Source organism: Ailuropoda melanoleuca, chromosome 12, assembly GCF_002007445.2.
Source record: "Ailuropoda melanoleuca isolate Jingjing chromosome 12, ASM200744v2, whole genome shotgun sequence".
In the NCBI taxonomy this organism is placed as follows: Eukaryota; Metazoa; Chordata; class Mammalia; order Carnivora; family Ursidae; genus Ailuropoda; species Ailuropoda melanoleuca.
In genome coordinates, this window is record NC_048229.1 from 63,303,129 (window position 1) to 63,324,120 (window position 20,992).

Consider the following 20,992-nt stretch of genomic DNA (forward strand, 5'->3'; position numbering starts at 1 on the left):
CTGGGGGCGGGGCTTGCCGCCAGCCACTCAGAGGGCGCGATCGTGATCCCGTTAGTTCACTGGCTCTGCGGGCGGGAAAACCCGAGCTCGCGTCCGGCCTTCAAGAGCGTGCCCAGGCGGGGGAGGTTTGCTTTGGGGTTGGTGGCGGTGAGGCTGCGTTCTTGTTGAGGGGTTATTCGGGCAGGTGGGGCAGAAATTTCTTCAGATAATGGCCGGCCGGGTCTTTCTGAGTTTAGGACGAGATTCCTTCAGTCTGAGGGATGCAGTGAATGGGATTCCGTCATTTGAGGGAAAGCAGGGAGATGGATCCCTTTCAGTTTGGAGCAAGAAGTGAAAATAGATTCCACTCAGTTTGAAGGAAGAAGTGGGATCATTTGCCTTTAGTTGGGGTAAGAAGAGGGACGGGTGCCCCTCAGCTCTGGGAAAATGATGTGATGACTCAATTTGAGTGAGGAGGTAGAACATGTTTTTCTCAGTTTGGGGTAAGATGAGGGATGGATGCCCCTCAACTTGAATGAAAAATGGAGACGGTCCTCCTCAGTTTGGGGCGAGATAAGCCAAATGCCCCTCAGGTTTGGGGGAAAAGGTGAGTGGATCCCTTTTAGTTTGAAGGGAATCGATAGGCTGAGTTTTCTCATAGTTTAGGGGAAGAAGATAGGTTCCCTTCTGTTTTCATGGAAAAGGTGAGACTTCCCTGTAGTTTGATCGAAAGGGAGGCCGAGTGCTCCTCGGTTTGGGAGATAAAGAGGAACAGCTTCCTTATCAGCCTCGAATGAGCCGGGTCCAGTCTGGGCCTTGGAGTTTCTGGGGACGTTGAGGAAGGACAGCGTCGTTCATCACGGCTTTCTGGGAGCGCCCAGTGCGCGTGCGCAGCGCTGATCTGGGCGGGGGCCCAAAGGGGGTCTTAGGCTCCGGAGGGCGGCGGCGCACTGCCCCCTGCCGTCTGCACGAGGCAGCGTCGGGGCTGGCGCCTTCAGTATCGGCTGCTGGATTTTCGCGGCGGGTCTGCGCTAGCGGAGAAGGAGATGCGCCCCTGCGGCCCGGACCCCGCCCCCTGCAGACCCCCTTCCCTCCCGCGACCCGCTACCGCCTCCGGCGAGTGGGACGCGGCCGCGCCGCCGGAGGACTGTGGCCGCTCGCAGCTCTGAAACTGGGTCAGGGGAGCTTTGGGGAAGGTTTGGGGGAGCGGACTCGAAGCTATGAATAGGTTTCGGGACTTGGAGAGCTGACTGGGGGATTTCCAGAGCTCAGACTGGTTTAGAGGGGGAGGAGCAGGGGTCCAGAGTCCGGACGCCCGGGGCACGGTCTCGGAGTCCGGACCGGGCTTGGGGGTTTCGGAGCTGGGATTGGGGGGAGCGGGCCCCACGTGCTTGTGACGCGGGGGCGGCCGGTAGGCGCGGCGGCGACGCGGGGCCGGCGGCTGTGCGGTGCTGGCGGCTGTGCGGTGCTGGTAGGGCGGCTAGGCAGGCGGCAGGATGCTGCGCGCCTCACTACCGCTGCTCTGGCTGCCCCTGGCGGGGGCGGCGGCAACTGAAGAGCCCACCCAGGAGCCGGGGTCTCCCGGCGAGCCTCCCCCAGGGCTGGCGCTCTTCCGCTGGCAGTGGCACGAGGTGGAGGCGCCCTACCTGGTAGCCCTGTGGATCCTGGTGGCCAGCTTGGCCAAAATCGGTGAGTGCGTGTGTGTGAGCGCCAGGCCAGCGGCCGGCAGCGGACCCGCCCCCAACCCCTAGTCCCCAGATCTGGGCCGGCTTCTTGCACAGTGCCGGGACTCAGGTTCCGATTCCACAAATCCGGGCTCTCACAGAGTTCCTGCGCCCTCTGTCCCTCCTCCCCTCCCCGCGGGGTTGGTCTGAGGATTGGCCTTCTCTGAGGGCTGCCCCAGCTCTCTCCAGCCTCATCCCCATACTCCTTTGCCCTCTCTGCCCCCCTCCTCCCTGTAAGCCCTTCGGTCTGGCCTCTTCACCAATCTCCAGGCTCCTAGAAACCTCTGTCAGCAACAAAGATCTATGGGGACATTGTGGAGATAGTGTTCTTCAGCAAATCCAGGCATCCTGGATCTGCAGAAGCAGTCTTCCCAGGAGACCACATACAAGTGTCCACTCTTTTGGGATACTAGACTTGCCACTTTTCCTCTAGCCCCCCTCTGCTCTCCTATAGATGCACCGTTCTTTAGGTGTGCTTAGCAGGAGCCCCCACCATAATTCAGGTCTACATTCTTCCCATTTCAGGGATTAGAAAGAAAGAGAAAGAAAGAAAGAAAGAAAGAAAGAAAGAAAGAAAGAAAGAAAGAAAGAAAGAAACCTTCCATTTATTAGGGCCTTACTTACTATCTGCTGCCTACACTAGGTGCTTTCATACATCTGACCTCCTTCAGTTTGCACATTGAAGGTTAGCTTCACATTCCTTACCTTGAATAGAGCTGTTTTTCCTTGCCTTTGCCCCTTCCTCCCCACTTCTGAGCAGCCAGTGGTCCCTCCTCCTACCAGAGACCCTCCTCCCTCTCCCTGTTGTTCAGGCTCTGCTGTGGGGGTGACTAATTATAGCTGAGCGTTGCTACTCACTCCCCAGCTATGCTGGCACAGGCTGTACTCCAATCTCACCAATACAGTCTTCCTGTAGGAATCACACAGCTTAGAATTTGCCCCTCTACTCCCCCAGGAACTCTACTGGGGGTGGGGGTGGTTTTCTGGGCAGGAACAGAAGAACTTTCCACTCTGTTCTGGCAGCCCATTAATAATGGAAAATGGGGCCTGAATGCCTTCAGGGAACCTAGTTCTGCCTGAGAACAGGCTTTGGTGATGGGTTTTGGATGCAGTGCTGGGGTTGATGCCTGCTCTGGAAGTGAGGATGGAATGGAGTCCCTGAAGGAGAGGAGAGGGAAACTGAAGGTAGGGATGTGTGTGGGCAGATCTATGACTGAATTTACCTTAGAGCCTGGCAGCAGTGAGAGCAAGGGGGAGGAGCCCAGATTTGGGAGCCGAGAATTGGGTTTGCTGAGGAGTCTTTGAGTTGCAGGACAGTTCTTATCTTATTTAGGGTTTATATAGCAACTACTGTAGTTTCCCCCATAAATTGTAGTGCTTTGCCTAGCTTGGATGTCACCTCCTCTGGAAGTAGAAGAAGAGAGCCTCTTTATCAGCCACACACACACACACCCACACACACACACGCACACACACACACACACAAGTCCTCACGGAGGATGGGAGAGATCAGTAGGACGCTCGGGGATACCTTCCCTCAGCTTCGTTGCTAGGAGGTTTTTCCCCCCTTTTATTCAACAAATATTTATGTAGGATCCCACTGTGTGCCAGGAACTGCTCTAAGCCCTTTGGGTACAGCTTCCAAAGGACACTGTCTTGGCATTGGGTCTCATATAGGCTAACATGGAAGCCACTTCCACTACCTGCCACTCCAGGTATGGGGAAAGGTGTTTACTCAGGATCTCAGGGCCCAGGGGAAAGCCGAAAGAGTTTATTTTAGTGGCCAAAGATAGGAGTGGCGATAATGCTAGAAACCCATTTCATACTTCCTCTTCTTTTCCTGGGGACAGGTCTGTCATGATTTTCCCCAGAGTCATTTTTTTATTTTTTAATTTATTTTTTATTTATTTATTTTTTAAAGATTTTATTTATTTATTTGACAGAGATAGAGACAGCCAGCAAGAGAGGGAACACAAGCAGGGGGAGTGGGAGAGGAAGAAGCAGGCTCATAGCGGAGGAGCCTGATGTGGGGCTCGATCCCACAACGCCGGGATCACGCCCTGAGCTGAAGGCAAACGCTTAACCGCTGTGCCACCCAGGCGTCCCCAGAGTCATTTTTTTAAAAGATTTTTTATTTTTAAGTAATCTCTATACCCAACTCGAACTCACAACCCCAAGACCAAGAGTGGCATGCTCCACCGACTGACCCAGCCAGGCACCCCTTATCCAGAGTCAGTTTTAATTAACATTTGTTGTGAATTACTATATGTCTGATACCCTGCTAGACGCATTCACACTATATCATTTTTATCCTCACCCTGTGTGGAAGTATTTTTCCCATATTACTAGAGAAGAAATTGAAGTTCAGGTAAATTAAATAGTTTGAGATCACACAGTTAGAAAGTGATGGAGCCGAAGTACTGGAGATCTTCTTACTGCTAAACCCAGTGTTTTTAAAACTATTGTGTCATTAGTTGAGCCTATATAATGAGAAGTACATTGGGCTAGGAGGTCTACAGTGCTGCTAGGAGGTATAATATGCGTTATGGTCTAGTTGGGGAGCAGGACACAATATATTAGGTAACATTTATTGAGTGCTTATGATAAAGCACTGGGTTAAGCGCTATCGAGTAGATTGTTTTACTTAAACCTCACAACAATTCTGTGAGATCATCACTATCTTTATTCCCATTTTGCTGATGAGAAAACTGAAAGAGAGGTGAAGTTATGCACTCTGAGCCACAGAACTAGTAAATAGAGGAGCTAGTCTTCTAACCCAGGGAGCATGACTCTAGAGGCCCTGATTTTTATAGCTATGTTATGCATAAAATTTACCAACTAACATTTGCTGAGGTTCAGATAATAGCTATGAATAAGGGAGATCAGAGAAAGGTGAGGTCCCCTGAGGATGAGGGTAGAGAGGAGGGGGCATTTTCCGAAATGGAAAGAGCAAGCAAAGCCCTAGGTTACCACGACAGAAGCACCAAGAGACAGACAACTTTAGTTGCAGTGGAGGATCTGTAGCCATGCAAGTTGGAAATTCAAGCAGTCTTGCCTCTTTTCTCCTGCTTGGTCCTAGGGTCAGGGGTATCCTTTTAAGACCAGGAGGTTAAAGGCCAGTGTGTGTGTGTGTGTGTGTGTATGTGTGTGTGTCTCATAAGCTGATACATTCTGCCCTCTTCTTGCATTGTAGTGTTTCACTTGTCTCGGAAGGTGACATCGCTGGTCCCTGAGAGCTGCCTGCTGATTTTGCTGGGACTGGTGCTTGGAGGCATTGTCTTGGCTGTGGCCAAGAAAGCTGAGTACCAGCTGGAACCAGGCACATTCTTCCTCTTCCTGCTGCCTCCTATTGTGCTGGACTCAGGCTATTTCATGCCTAGCCGGCTGTTCTTTGACAATTTGGGTGCCATCCTCACCTATGCCGTGGTGGGCACACTCTGGAATGCCTTCACAACAGGTGCTGCCCTCTGGGGCCTGCAGCAGGCTGGACTTGTGGGTGAGTGACCCTAGGACTCGGACTGGCAGAGGAAGGCTTTGCCAGATTCATCACCCAACTCCCTTCTCCAGCTCTGGAGATCCCATATTGGCAAGAGCCATGCCCTGAGAGCTCCGTCTTAGGTCCCTCCCACCTGGAGTGCAAGGCAACACTCCAGATGGGCCTTCAGCCTTCATTTAGGTCTCTGCCAGTTGAGTCTGGGCTTCTGCAGCATGACAGATGAGCAGAGGCCTGGCTCCCAGCTGTGTGTGGGCTGCCGAGGCTGGGAAGGCTGCATTACTACTCTGCTGTCTCCTGCCCTCTGTTACCACACTGCCACTTACCAGCCTTGCTCCCCTGAGGCACAATGCACTGTTCCGTGAGGGCCAACCATCCTGGCTCTGCCCAGGTCAAATCAGGGTGGTTTTCTGTTATTATTATTTTTTAATTAAGATCTATTTTTTAAAACTTTTTAAAAAAGATTTTATTTTTAAGCAATCTCTACACCCAACATGGGGCTTGAACCTCCAACCCCAAGATCAAGAGTCACATGCTTCATTCACTGAGCCAGCTGGACGCCCCATTACATTTTTTTTTTTAAAGATTCATTCATTTATTTGAGAGAATGTGCACACAGTGGGGAGGGGCAGAGGGAGAAGAGAATCAAGCACACTTGCTGAGCACTGAGCCTGAGGAAGGGCTGGATCTCAAGACCCTGAGATCAGGACCTGAGCCAAAACTGAGTCGGATGCCCAACCGCCACCTAGGGACCCCTAAATTTTTTTTTTAAGTAATCGCTACACCCAACGTGGGGCTTGAACTCGTGATCTTGAGGTCAAGAGTCATACACTCTTATGACTGAGTCAGCCAGGCACCCCTGTTGTTGTTGTTGTTGTTGTTGTTATTATTATTATTGTTAAATCTATATTATACATCTGCAGAATGCAGTACATTACACTGAGTTTTCTCTCTTTACTTATCCCATGGACTCTTTATAGCAACCCTGTTGGGGTATAATTTGTCCCACTTAATAGATGAGGAAATAGAGGCCCTTGAACTCATTTGATAACAGGTCCAAGGTTAGTAGGAGAGGTCTGTTTTATTGGGGCTCTTTGCCCGCAAGCTGCCTTCCTACTCCATTCTTCCTCATTTCCTGTACCCAAATCCATTCATTTCTAAATGTTGATAATTCAGACTTCTTCCAAGGTGCAAGGGGAGGTTTGCAATTTCTACTTGAGGACTCCAACCTGGTTTTCCGAATAGGCGAGTGAACTCTTTGAGGCAGGAAGGGAAGGGAGGACATCAGATAATAATAATAATAATAATAATAATAATAATAATAATAATAATAAAGTAATATCTATAATAATAATAATAAGTAATATCTATTAGGTGCTTACTATGTATGAGGCTTTGGCTAAATAAAGAAACTTTTGAGGTAGATACTGTTATTATTCCCAATATATCCATGAGGAAACTGAGGCTTACAGAGATTCTGTGTCATATTCAAGTTCTCCCCATGGTGGGTGCTTTTCCTGTCATACTTAGCCCTCATAGATGGACAGCCCCTCCCCCTCCTGCTGAGAATTGTGTCACATCCCTTAGGCTAAGAACCACAGGTGTGGGAGAAAGCATTCTTGTTCTTGTCCCTAATAAAGCCAGTCAGCAGCCAGTTTCCACCTGCTAGTGGTTCTTACTACTGTAGTTGCAATTTTTATTCTCAGCGCCACCTTAACTTTTCAGGTTACTTAGAGCTTTCTTAGCCATCTCCTGGGTTGATTTTGCAGCAATCTCGTGAGGTAGGCAGATGAGGAGGCATGGCTTAAGAGAAGTCATGTGACAGTGACAGCGCCAACATCACAGAGCTGGTAAGTGGCAAAGCCAGGCCTTAGGCTCAAGTCTCCTGACCTGCGGGCTGACACTCTCTTCACCATCCCAAGCCCTCTCTGGGCATCCTTGTTTCCACAGTGTGGGGCGGGGGGAGCCAGGGCTTGTCACAGGGAATGCTCTGGGGAACTGGATACCTCACCAACTGCTGTCCCCCATGTATCCCTCGAAAGCCCCTCGAGTGCAGGCCAGCTTGCTGGACTTTCTGCTGTTCGGGAGCCTCATCTCAGCGGTGGACCCTGTGGCTGTACTGGCTGTCTTTGAGGAGGTGCATGTCAACGACACTCTCTTTATCATCGTCTTTGGCGAGTCCCTGCTCAATGATGCCGTCACTGTGGTGAGAGTGCTCAGTTGGCTGCCATTCCCTGACCCTCACTGCCATGCTCTGACTAGTTGGGTGTCTTAGCATGCTCAGACCCTTCCCTCTCCTTGCTCCTGACTCTCCTCTTCTCAATCAGGTGCTGTACAAGGTCTGCAACTCCTTTGTGGAGATGGGCTCTGCCAATGTGCAGGCTGCTGACTACCTGAAAGGAGTCGGTCAGTATTTCCCCCTCTTGGCTGGGTCTGAGTCCCTGCCCCCAACTGCATCAGGACAGAGGAGGCTGTTGGGTTGCCTCATTCAGTTACCTCCACTATGGAGAAATGGGGTCCCAAGAACCTGAGAAGGAGGGGCTTTCCTGGGATTCTAGTTCTGGGATCCTGACCCCCGGGAGTACAGTGGGCATTGTCCTCTACTCCCTGCCAGGCAGCAGTCTTGTCTTCCCGGGTGGGGTCCAGGCCAGGGGTCATGCTGACAACCCCCTCCTCCTTCAGCCTCCCTGTTTGTGGTCAGTCTGGGCGGGGCAGCTGTGGGCTTAGTCTTTGCCTTCCTCCTGGCCCTGACCACACGCTTCACCAAGCGGGTCCGCATCATCGAGCCGCTGCTGGTCTTCCTCCTCGCCTATGCAGCCTACCTCACTGCTGAAATGGCCTCGCTTTCTGCTATTCTTGCGTGAGTCCTGGGGGCCTTGCATGTAGGCAGCTGGGAGGGGGCATTGGAGATGGTTGCCCCTTACATGGACAGAAGCAGGACCCTGAGGAGGCAATGGGCTTGCCTGAGCCCTTGTAGTGGGAGCCTCAAACTCCCCTGGGGAAAGGGCAAATCTCAGGTAATGTTTCAGGATCTGCCTCTAGAACTGCCCTGGGCACCTAGAACCCGATCTTCCTCTGCTTGAAGCACTCTCTGGGGTATAGGCTGAGCTAGAAGTGGACCTCAGGGCCTGGCACCACCAGCTCTAATGGCCACAGCACTCTAAAAGGTGCCTCAGAGAGGATGCTAGTCAAAGCACGTTTCTCCCAGCTTTCCCTCCAGGAGGCACTGAGTGGGAACCTGAAGATTTGGTTGGACCCTTACCAAGACCACCCACCACTAGCTATCCTGGGACAGTCTCTATGTCTCCCTGGGCTTCAGCTCTGATGGCCTGACATCCTGTGATGGGCAACACCCCTCCTGTGGCATGCTCAAACCCCAGAGGCTGCAACCCCTCCTTACTTGCCTTGTCTGTCCATTCCCTCTTCCAGGGTGACTATGTGTGGCCTGGGCTGTAAGAAGTACGTGGAGGCCAACATCTCCCATAAGTCACGCACGGCTGTCAAATACACAATGAAGACTCTAGCCAGCTGTGCTGAGACCGTCATCTTTATGCTGCTTGGCATCTCGGCTGTGGACTCATCTAAGTGGGCCTGGGATTCTGGGCTGGTGCTGGGCACCCTCTTCTTCATCCTGTTCTTCCGAGCCCTCGGTATTGCCAGTACCCTCTGCTTTCCCACTCTCCTTCCTGCCCTGTCCCAGCTCATCCCCCAGTCTTGAGTCCACATCCTTGTCAATTCCTAAGCCGCCCCTCCTCCCCTGTTGCTTACCCCTCCCAACCCCTGTCAGACCTTAGCCCAGACTTGGTGCCATCCACTCCTGGGTCCTCCACTCCCAACGCCCTGCTCCCACTGGCCTCCCTCCTGCTGTAGGCGTAGTCCTGCAGACGTGGGTGCTGAATCAGTTCCGGCTGGTCCCTCTGGACAAGATTGACCAGGTGGTGATGTCCTATGGGGGCCTGCGGGGGGCTGTGGCCTTCGCTCTCGTCATCCTACTGGACAGGACCAAGGTCCCTGCCAAGGACTACTTTGTGGCCACTACTATTGTGGTGGTCTTCTTCACAGTCATTGTGCAGGTGGGAGAGCCCATGAGGCTGGGTAGGGAGAGGGTCTGGCAGGCCCTGGGGGAGGCATGGAGCCTTTGGGACCAGGGCTCCTCTCTTTGGGGGATAGGGACCTGACTTCCTAGACCTTGAGTGCAGTGAGGTGGAGGTACAGAAGCTGAGGTCTAATTATGGGGAGAGAAAGGCAGCAGGCAACTGGACAGGGCAGGGCTCACCTGCTGCCTGTCCATAGGGCTTAACCATCAAGCCACTGGTCAAGTGGCTGAAGGTGAAGAGGAGTGAGCATCACAAACCCACCCTGAACCAGGAGCTGCATGAGCACGTGGGTACCAGAACCCCATCCCTCCACCTATACCTCTCTTCCTTCTATTTTGAGCAGAGTCCTGATCCAGTCCCCCTACCCACCCCCTTCTAGACTTTTGACCACATTCTGGCTGCAGTGGAGGACGTTGTGGGGCACCATGGCTATCACTACTGGAGGGACAGGTGAGGGAGCTCCCCCAAGGCTCCTTCAGCAACAGCAGCCCCACCAGCCAGGGCAGCACTGGGGATGTGCCACACTTCTGAGAAGGGACACAGCCAGACTTGGGCTGGGTGACCTCTGCCAGGAGCTCTTCAGTGGCATCCCAGTACTCTCAAGATAAGACAAGTCTTCCCAGGGAGGCCTGCCTGGCCCTGTGGGGTCTGGCACCTGCCAGACTCCAGCCCCATTGTGCTCGGCTCTGCCTTTGACTCTCTGCCTGCTAATTACATGGATCATGGTTTAAAACCTCAGGACCCACTGTGCTTCCCCCACCATGCCACTGGGACCTTTGCCCATATTCTGTGTGTTAGAACATTCCCTTGCCTCCTTCTCACCTACTTAACCTCTATTCATCCTTCAGATCTCACCATAGGCATCAAATCTCTAAGGAGGCCTTACCGGGTCTACCTGACTAGGACAAATCCCTGTCATACTCTATCCTTTGTAGTTCTTATTATGGTTGCAATTTTAGTTATTTGGAATAACTTCAATGTAACGTCAGGCTTTCCCATAATGCTGTACGTTCCATAAGGGCTGGGACTAGCTTTGAGATTCTCCCTGGCTGAGGCCCATACCAAGAGAGCCAGGCCAGTGCTGGCAGTGCCCCTGCCCCATCTGAGGAAGGGCCAGCCAGCTGGGCTTTGGGGATGGCACTCAGGGCTGGGCCTGACATCCTCTGTAGGTGGGAGCAGTTTGACAAGAAGTACCTGAGTCAGCTGCTGATGCGGCGGTCAGCCTACCGCATCCGGGACCAGATCTGGGATGTGTACTATAGACTCAACATCCGGGATGCCATCAGCTTCGTGGACCAGGTGGGCCAGCAGCAGGGGGGGTGGGGTGCAGGTAGACAGCAGAGCTAGGCAGGAAGGGGCAACAAGCAGGCAGGATGTGAACAGGGAGTTGGAAATTCCCAGCGGACTCCATGGTCTGGTAAAGTGGCAGCTGCAGGAACCAGCCTGACCTGATGCTGAATTGAGAGTCTGGCAGGCAGTAGAGAAAGCTGAGAAAGAGCTGGGCTCTAGAGTCAGCAGATGCAGTTCAATTCTTATCAATTACAGGCTTGTGATCTTGGGTAAGTCCCTTATCCTCTCCGAGCCTCAGTTTCCTCAATTGTAAGAAAGCGGGAATAAGAATACATATGTCATGGAGTTTTGTGGACTCAATATTTAAAGTGCGTAGCACAGTACCTGGAAGATCAAAGAAAAGAATAAGTGTTAACTGTTGTTCTTTTTATCACCCTTTGACTGTCTGGGCCACCCTCCATCTGACTGCCGTCTGACCTCTGTCTTGGCCCCTGCAGGGAGGCCATATCTTGTCCTCCACAGGGCTCACTCTGCCCTCAATGCCCAGCCGCAATTCTGTGGCAGAGACCTCTGTCACCAACCTGCTGTAAGTCCTTGAGCCCCCTTCCGATTTCTCAAGCTCCTCTCTACTGGGTCCTGTCTCTGCATCCCTTTTGGCTAAGATTTGTGGGCACCTTTGCTTTTTGCCCTCCCCCTGGCCTGTGCTTTCTGGCCACTCCCCAGCACACATGTTCCCTGCCTCCTGCAGGAGGGAGAGTGGCAGTGGAGCGTGTCTGGATCTGCAGGTGATTGACACGGTGCGCAGCGGCCGGGACCGTGAGGATGCTGTGATGCACCATCTGCTCTGTGGAGGCCTCTACAAGCCGCGCCGCAGGGTGAGAGCAGGCAGGGTGTGAGAGTTTCCAAGGGGGAGCTGGGTGGGGGGGACTACAGGCTCAAGAGGCAGTTGGCACCAGCTAGGGGAGAGCTATAAATGCCCAGTTGAAGAGCTTGGGCTTCATCTTGTAATAACTTTTAGCCTTTTTTTTTTTTTTTTGAGAAAGGGTTGGCCTGATACAAGCACTGTTTAAAGATGTCTTCTGGTAGCAGAGCACAGACCAAATTGGAGGGGTGAGGTGAGAGATGGGGGAGAGCCAGTTGGGAGGCTGGAGTGAAACACCAGGTCAGAGCTGGGTGGTGGTAAGGGAGAGGAGCACATAGGATTGGATGGTTGTCCTGAAAGGGGGAGAGGAGAGGACAGACTACAGAGGGCTTGGTGGGGTCACAGACAGAAGCGGGAGTGCTGAGGACCAGCTTAGCATGGGGAAGGCAAACCTCTCTTTTAGGTAATGTTAGTCCAATGCAGGTCAGGAATCTTTGGGGCTAGGAGGCCCAGCCCGTCCAGCAGGGAATCTGCTGCAACCCCACAAGGGGGCAGCAAGCAATTACATTGAACTTTTCTGAACCAGAAAGGCAGCTGTTACCATTCCCCGCAGTTTAACAGTCAAGGGTGTTTCCATCATTTAGACAGAATTGGCTTCCCTTAACTCAGTGGCACTGGTCCTAATTTGACTCTCTGCAGCTCAAAGGTTTCAAGACAGGTCCCTTTCACACACGCCTTCTTGCCCTCAAGCCAGCATCTCCTCTCCCTAGTGTGTCTTCTCTGGTCATAAGAAACAAGGCCCAGAATGCTGCTCTGGCTGTGGTTGGCCAGGGCATGGCCTAGGGTCTCTCTTACCTTTCTAGTTCTAGAATTTGCCATTCTCTTCCCGCTACTCAGACTTGCCCCCCCACCCCGGCTTTGTTTTACCACTCTGAGGCTCCATATTGTCCTTACAATCAGGCCCACCCACATGTCTTCCTCAATTAATGGCTGTTAAACTCTGTCTTATCCAACCTGTGAGGTTTTTGTTTCATTTTGTTTACTTTTTTCTTAAGGCAAATTTTACTAATTCACAAAACTAGACAGAATAAAATAACTCTCATGTATCCATCACTCAGCTCCTATAATTATCAATGCATGGTTAATCTTGTAACAGTCTATACCCCCACCTTACCCCATCCACACTTTATCATCTTAAAGCCAACTCCAGACATATCATATCACCTCTAAATATTTTAATATGTATCTCTATGTGGCAGGAACTCTATGTATACGTGTGCATGTATATTTTATATATATATAAAATCATAGTACTATTATCACTTACAACAAATAACAATAATTCCTTCTCACATGAAATATCCAATCAGTGTTCAGAAACATCTTTTTTTCCAGATGGTTTGTTTAAATCAGGATCCAAATAAAGTCCACACTTTGCGTTTGGTAAATATGTCTCTTTATTAAAGAAGATATCTCTAATAGTTCCTTCTCCTTTTCACCCACTTGCTTATTTATTTATTGAAGATATTTTGTCTCAGAGAATTTCCCATTTTATGGATTTTGCCGATTGTATTCCAGTGGCGGTGTTTAACATGTTCCTCCGTCCCCTGTATTTCCTGGTAGTTAAATCTAGAGGCCTGGTCAGATTCAGGAACATTCAGTAGGTGTGCTATGTATTTCCTATTGTATCATATCAGGATGTATGTAATGACTGGTTGTCTATGAATGCGTGTGCGTAAGATTGGTCAATGGGTGCAGTTCTTGTGTAGTCAAAAAAAACTGGAGTAAGATTGTGCTTATCCCTGTTAAATGTCATCTTATTTGATTTAGCCCATCATTCCATCGTTTGGATCCCATGTCTGGCACCAAATATCTGTTCAGATTCACATCATGTGAAAATTTGCTAAGGCTGTTAACTTTGTATTCATCCAAATCAACATAAAATGTTGAACAGGATAGAGCTGAGGACAGAGCCCTGTGGCATGCTACTAAAGACTTTCCTCCAGACTGACATGGATCAAGCATTTTTGGGTATGGTTACTCCACTAGTTCTGAATCCACTTAGTTATACCATAACACAATCTGTAATTCTTCATGTTCTTCACAAAAATGTCATCAGAGAGAGACAGAAGTGTTTAGTGTGCAGTTACAAGTGTGAGATGATAGTCTAAGAGAGAGATAGGGCTAGAACTAAAAATTTATAAGTGATCTTTATCATCAGAGGTTTCCTCACCTGGCGACATCAGAATCCCTTGGGGAAGCTTGCTAGGATATATATTCCTGGCTTCACCTCCTGGAGATTCTGATTTTGTAATGTGGAATGGGACTAAGAATCTGTGGGCTTAGTAAATTATCCAGGTGATTCAAATTCAGCTAGTCTGATGGCGCCATGGTCTTTATCATGAGGCTAGCTGAAGCTGGGGGAAGGGCTAGTTCACCGTGGAGAACATTTGGAGGAGAGGGAGGAGGGCCAAGGACAACACTGTGAGGAATCCACATGGGAGAAAAGGAAGGGGAGCCAGCAAAGGAGGGGAGAGGAGCAGTAGCAGATGGTGTCTCGAAGGCCTGGGGCGGGACAGCTGGATGGTCCACAGAGGTCAGGCCAGCACCTAACCAGAGGCCATGCCGTGGTGACCAGGGAGATGGCAGCACCATGGACCCATGGACCCTGGAGTTGTATTTCTGGTTTTTAAGAAAGTAATGGGTATGAGGCAAAGTGTCAGAATCAAAGTATAAAACTTTGGCAGCCAAAGGGAAGCAGTGGCTTCAGTGGAAAGGCTTTCTTCAGGGAAATATGGGCAGGAACATGCTTAAAAGCAGGGGGTGGGTGTGGTGAGGGAAGGAGTGAAGGTGCTAGGGCAGGGGGAATGGGAGGGAGCCAGAGCTGATGGAGGCAGGGAGGAGCAGGCTGAGCAAAGCAGAGGCCAGTGTTCTAGGGGAGGCCTGTGAAGGACTGATTCCTGCATCCCCAAGAGAGAGAGGTCCCTCTGGGTGATTAGATTGAGGAGGGTAGATGAGAGACTTGAAGTAGCTCTTAAAACTGGCTCAGGGCAGCAGAAAATACGAGGCATAAGGAAAGGATCGTACTGGAGAGGTGAGCCCAGATGAAATGATTCAGGCTAAATGGCAGTACTTCTACCTGGCATTCTAGGTACATATGTAGTGGGATTGATCTTTGTGAGAAAGAGTGGGAAGGAACAGATGATGGTGTGTGTCCTGAATTGGGTGCAGATGGCTGTTGGAACCGAGAGGGTCCAGGGTGTCGGGAGAGAGAGTTTTCCAAGTCTGAAGCTTTTGCAGAAATGACTGGCTGGCGAGTTCCTTGTGGAAGGAGAATCCTGTGTACCTTGTGGGGGTGGTGTGGGCCGGGCACAGGGATCAGGCTCCTAAATGGAAGTGCAAAGGAGCAAGTGTCCCCCACAGTCTCATAGTAACCCTGAGGGACAAGATACAGGGTCCCCTGCCTCTTGTTACTTCAAGTCAGGGAGGTTTGGGAAGGGCAGTAGAAGATAGGGACAGCCAGATTTGGAGGGAATGGGTTCGTGATAAAAAAAAAGATTTTCCCCCAGTGAATTGAGAATACAGAGTGTCTGGCTGGGTTCCTATTGTATTTTTTGTTTTGTTTTTTTAATCCATGTCTGGTTCTGGAAAAACTGGGCTGGCAGGGCCTATGGTGCACATGGTGCTGTGGCCTTGGTTCTGTGGAAGGCCAAGGCTCCCAGCCTTATGAGAGGGCGGGGCTGTCATTGCCAGTACAAAGCCAGCTGCAGCCGCCACTTCATCTCAGAGGATGCTCAGGAACGGCAGGACAAGGAGATCTTCCAGCAGAACATGAAGCGGCGGCTAGAGTCCTTTAAATCCACCAAGCACAACATCTGCTTCAACAAGAGCAAGCCACGACCTCGCAAGACCGGTCGCAAGAAGGCATGTGCTTTCTCTGGGACTTCTGTTTGGGGCTGGAGGCTGATGGTGCATAGTTTCGAGCTCCCAAGTATTGGAATCCAATCCAATGCAAGGGGACCCCTAGTTGGATAATCCTCAAGGCCTTGTTGGGTACAATAGTTTGTGTTCCCTGTCGCATCTTCCTGGAGTCCCAGAAGGGTAAAGTGAGGCCTTCTGAGGGAAACCTGCCTCTTGCCATGTGGGCGGTCACCTGCTGGGAGGCAGCAGGACCTCCTACCAAAAATGAACCCAGCAAGAGAAAGGCAGGTTCCTGGAGGCAGGGGCAGAGGGTCCCAAATTCAGCCCAGGCTGAGGCATCCAGAGCCCTTGCTGGGGCATAGGTTACTTAGACTCCACAACACTTGCCTGGGGCGCCAAGGGTGGATGGAACCACTGGGATTGACACAGATTCCCTCCGCACTGCGTCAGGGAGACCCTATTGGGGTTTTGAGCCAGGATCGAGGCTTAGGGTTTTTTTTCTTGGTCCTCAGAAGGATGGCTTGGCTAATAGTGAGGCCACAAATGGGAAACCTCCTCGAGACCTGGGCTTTCAGGACACAGGCAAGCAGGGAATACGTGTGGGGCTGAGGATGGGGTGGGAGGGCAGGGGCCCATCAACCAAAACCTGGAGGATCTCCTCTGTGCTGCATTCAGTGCCATAGGCTGAGGTGTCTCCCTTCAGGGACCTGATGGGCTTACTTGATTTCAAAGCTGGACATGTTCTAAGCAGTTCTCAAGACAGTTTGTAGCAGAAAGTGTCTGGTAGCTAACTGCAGGTTATAGGCCCTGAGAACCTGGAGAAGGTGTCATGGAGAAGGGGGGAGCTTGAAGGATGGATGGTCCCTAGGGCCCAGTGTCCTGTCTGCAAAACCAGGAGTTTGGATGAGCTGAGCACTGATGGGCCTTTCACCTCTCCAGATGCTCATGTTTTCAGTTGATGATGGGTTCCGGGGCTGAGAGAACAGGATGGAGTAGCTAGAAAGTAGAACTGCCCCCCTGGCTTCCTCTGAGGAGGGGCTCTGCAGCCCCTCCTCCCTTTCTTTCTAGCCCTGACCCCTAGGCCAGTGCTGAAATAGCCAGAGGAGAAGGTGGAGGGCTGTTCCAGCCGTGGGCTCCTGCCTGGGTGGACGGGGAGCGGGCTTGGGGTTATGCGTCACCAAGAGGCAGCTGTTGGGCTGGCCATCCCCACTCCGTTCTTGTCTCTGTCCAGCTGCTGTGATCTTAACTGTGGAGTCTGAGGAGGAGGAGGAGAGTGACAGTTCAGAGACAGAGAAGGAGGACGACGAGGGGATCATCTTTGTGGCTCGAGCCACCAATGAGGTTCTCCAAGAGGGCAAGGTCTCAGGTAATGCTTTTCTCCCAGCCTCCCTCCCCCTCAGGCAGGCTGGAGCTGTGCAGCTGCCTTCTTCCCTCTTCACTCATGGCCTTTCCTCCAGACAACTCCCTTTTCCTACTCATTTATTCACCAACCAGCATTTACTGAGCATCTCCTTTGTAATCAGACATCTGACATGCCTGATCTGATTCCATCCTCACAACAACCAAGATGGGGGAACTGAGCTCATAGAGCCAAAGGGACCAGGGATTGTCCAGCATCCCACAGCAGAACCAGAATTTGAACCTGACCCATCTGACTCCAAAGCCTCCAGCTTTGTCACTGCCTGCCAGCCTCCCTTTACAGTGTGGCAAGGCATACGAGGTGACAAGCAAACCTAACGCCAGGCTCTATGTGACCCATGCTCAGCACATCTGCCCTCAGGTAGAGGCCCTGGTGAGGATGGCAGCCTGGCCCGGGGGAGGAGTCTGAATTCATCAAAATGGCATTCTTGTGGATAGAAAACAACATATATGTGTTTCCATATGTGGAGACCTAACTTACTCATAATATCACTGCTAGTCGGCTCCAGCATCCTCAGGGGTCATTTTTAAAATGTTTTATTATAGAAAATTGCAAAATATACAATAGACAGAATAATAAAGTAAACTTCTATCTACCCAATACCCAGCTTCAATAATTACCTACTCCTAATCTTATTTCATCTATCCCCTCACCTATGCCCCTCTCTTCACAGGGTTCTTTTGAAGCAAGTCTCAGATATATCACCTTATCGATAACCACTTAAGTGTGTACCTTTAAAAGATAAGGATTTTTCTTTAAAAATATTAACCACAATACCATTATCATATCTAAAGTCTTTGTCATGTGTTCAAATTTCCCTTCATCTTCATTCTTTTTTTTTTTTTAACAGATTTGTTCAAATAAAATCCATACAAGACCCACACATGACATTTGGTTGCAAAGTCTTTTAACCTACAGCAGTGGTTCTCAAGGGGGTGGTAGTGGAGTGACTTTGCTTGCAGGGGACGTTTGGCAATATCTGGAGCCATTTTTGGTCGCCACTACCGGAGGGCGCAATTGCATGTCGTGGGGAGAGGCTGGGGTTGCTGCTACATGTCCTCTAATGCACAGGACAGCCCTACAGCAAAGTATCTGTTTCCTTCCAGTGTATTTATTGAAATAATCTGGTTATTTGTCCCATAGTCTTTCCTTGTTTGGATTTTGCTGACTGAATCCCCAAAGCATCATTTTAATGTGTTTCATTGCGCCTTATATTTCCTTTAAACCGGTCATTAAATCTCGATCCGATTTCAGTTTAGATGTTTTGGTAAGAACCCTTCGTAGGCCGTGATGGTGTACTTTGTGTTGCGTCGCATCAGGAAACACGCCCCCTCTGGTGCGTCTCTTCCGTGAGGTTACTGTTGATCCCTGGGTTCAGAGGGTAGCCTGACCCACCCACTGGGAAGTTCGCCAGCAGCAGCAGTTCAGCGGCCGTAGCAGCCGTCGATGGTCATTGCCAGACCCAGCACTGCATCCGGGGCTGCAGTGGTCGTACTCTCCATCTCTTTTGTCGTTTGCATTACCAGCGCTTCTATAAAAAAGCTTCTCGTCAGTGACATCATTACTTTGAGGTGCAGTTCATACAGGAAAGAATAGATAAATGCTGGATTTTTTCCCTTTCACATAACAGTTTTCAGCCCAATGAAACCTCCTCCAAAGTGCAGACTGAATTTCCTTGTTGTTTCAGTTTGGTGGTGGTGGTGGTTGTAAATATTTGATATTCCGGCTCTTTCAAGAGAGGGAGTTGTACTTCCAATCACAGCATCAGTACATTTCATAATGTCCTCAGCTGCGCAGGACTTTATGCAAGGCGTTGTGTTGACTTTGGAGAGCAGGGGGCGGGAGGTGGCCGGGGGGGGGGTTCTCCTCTTTCAGAACCTCGGACTTCCTGTCACATAGTGGCCAGGACTTCCAGTCTGGCTGCCAGCAGTGCTGGGACTCTCAGCTCAGTTCCCCTTTGCGGCACAGTGTCTCGCCTGCTATGGGGTTTGCGTGAGCTCACACTCCTGGGCTCTCTCCCACCAAAGGGCTGTGGTGGGTGTTCAGGCAAGGCATCCAGCACCAAAGCCTTTGGCGTGGAGCCTCGAGATCTCCCTCACCCTCGCTGCTGTCTCCTCTGGGACAGGGCCTGGCAGGATGTGGTTTCTGAGGCCAGCACTGCATGTTGGTGAGGACTGATCGCAGATGGGCTTTTTTCCTCCCTGGCTCCTGCTTTCTTTTGCTTGAGTTATCTTCATTTGTTTAGTCAGCATTTGCTGAGCAACTACTCTGTGTCCAGAGTGTGCTAGGTGCTGGGGATACAACGGAGAGCTTTCCCTCATCAATTAATCACACATATGGATGTATTAGGGCATGTGTGGAATGAGTTTATTTATGAAAATGTGGTGATACTTGAGAAGAATTCCACTGTGTTACTAATGAGTGCATATATACTCTCTGTCCCCAGGGAGCCTTGAGGTGTGCCCAAGCCCACGCGTCATCCCCCCCTCCCCAACCTGTGCAGAGAAGGAGCTACCCTGGAAGAGTGGGCAGGGAGATCTGGCAGTCTACGTGTCCTCAGAAACCACCAAGATTGTGCCCGTGGACATGCAGGCGGGCTGGAACCAGAGTATCTCGTCCCTGGAGAGCCTGGCATCCCCGCCCTGTACCCAGGCCCCGACTATGACCCGCCTGCCTCCTTGCCCGCTGGCCGCCGAAGAGCCCCAGCCCCCTTTCAACCTGCCTTACGATCCACGCCCTAGCTTCGCCTTTCCCCCAAGCCTGGCCAAAGCTGGCCGCTCTCGCAGTGAGAGCAGCGCTGACATCCCCCAGCAGCAGGAGCTACAGCCCCTCATGGGACACGAGGACCGCACCCATCTTAGCCCACGCACAGCCAACTCCCACTGGTGCATCCAGTTCAACAAGGGGGGCCGGCTGTAGCCCACCGACTCGAGGAGGAGCAGGAGGCTGGATGGGAAGTCTTCCCTGGGCAATGGCCAGAGGAGCCTGAACTAGCAACTGGGCTTCTTTGGGGCAGGTCAGAAGGGTATCCTGGACTGGTCCTCACAGGGACCCTTTCACCACCTTCCCTGCTCCTAATCCTTGCCACCTTCTCTTTCAGTAAGGCCCTTACCCTGGCTCAAGACCCAGTCTAGAACTTCTAGGGGCTAGGCCCAGCCACTTGGGAAGCTGATGCCCTTTCCTCTGTGGGTCCCCCTAGGGTAACTCTAGGCAGCTGTTTCTGCCCCCAGAGCAAGGGCATCATTCCAGACCTGATGCTGGCCTTTCCTGCCCTCCACCCACTCCCCAGTACCAGCTGAAGGACAGCACCCTGGCACTGAGGCTCCTCGAGGGGCTGGTCCTCAGAGGGATGGGGGTGGGAGGTGGAGCAGGCCCCAACCTTAAGCTTTGCTGCCCTTTTGGGTCAGCTACCTATAGCCAATTTTGGGGGGGGGGGTCAGTGGGAACCTGTGTCCAATTCTTGCTTTATCTCCTTCCCTTTGCTGCCAGTTATTGGGCCCATAGTTCTTCCTTTTCCAGGATCAAGGCCACAGGACTGGGCCAGGCTTCAGATCAGGGCTGTGTCTTGGCAAGGGTCACTCTGAAGATCTGCTGCTCTGTATCCAAATCTAGATCTTTCAGATTCCTGGGTCTGGATGTTCTGAGGAGGGGAGATAGTGGCCTCTGGGCCACGACCACCTTGACATTCCCCAAATAGGAAAGGAGCCAAGTATTCCAGGGCCACCGTCCCACTGCTCTGGGGGCTGGGATGCCTGGCTGCAGTGGTAAAGGGGCTGACTGGGTGGCAGGTAAATTTTCTGGGGTTAGCACCTTCCCTGTGTCTTGTATCTTGAACCTAAGACACATTAAACACCTCTCAGATGAATGGGTGTCCTGTGTCCATGTGTCCAGGGGTTCTAGGGGTGCAGGGGCAACTGGGGTATCTGATGAGGGAAACAGAAACTTACAACTGCCTGCCCTGCAGCTTCTAGAAGAGAGAATGTAGGGGGATTCTGGGAAGGACTGTCAGGCCCTCTGGCACTCTTTCCCTACTCCCTCATACCTTCCCAATATGGTCCCCTGAGTAGGGGGCCTGCAGTGGTGGTCCAGGGATCACTGTATGGATACAGGGTCACCGAACTGGGAGTCCACTCTAAAATGGGGGAGGCCAGCAGGAAAAGAGACCCCAGAAGATAGGTCCTGAGGTACCCAAAGATGCAGCCAGCA

General features: G+C 51.4%; 1 protein-coding gene across 4 annotated transcripts; it reads left to right on the forward strand.

Moving 5' to 3' along the window:
• The first annotated feature begins 45 nt into the window (after positions 1 to 45).
• SLC9A5 (solute carrier family 9 member A5) lies at positions 46 to 20,640 on the forward strand. Of its 4 annotated transcripts, none has more exons than XM_034638168.1 (16): positions 46 to 1,668; positions 4,897 to 5,199; positions 7,239 to 7,402; positions 7,524 to 7,602; positions 7,879 to 8,056; positions 8,626 to 8,846; positions 9,067 to 9,269; positions 9,490 to 9,579; positions 9,673 to 9,743; positions 10,463 to 10,592; positions 11,081 to 11,169; positions 11,332 to 11,458; positions 15,199 to 15,369; positions 15,882 to 15,948; positions 16,598 to 16,732; positions 19,233 to 20,640. In XM_034638168.1, the coding sequence occupies exons 1-16, from the start codon at positions 1,476 to 1,478 to the stop codon at positions 19,703 to 19,705; spliced, it is 2,694 nt and encodes an 897-aa protein (XP_034494059.1). In that variant the 5' UTR covers positions 46 to 1,475; the 3' UTR covers positions 19,706 to 20,640. The 4 variants fall into 4 exon arrangements, with proteins under 4 accessions (XP_034494059.1, XP_002918460.2, XP_034494060.1 ...); XM_002918414.4 differs by having other exon boundaries at positions 47 to 1,668; positions 15,879 to 15,948; XM_034638169.1 differs by lacking the exons at positions 46 to 1,668; positions 4,897 to 5,199 and adding an exon at positions 5,976 to 7,046 and having other exon boundaries at positions 15,879 to 15,948.
• The last annotated feature ends 352 nt before the right edge of the window (positions 20,641 to 20,992 follow it).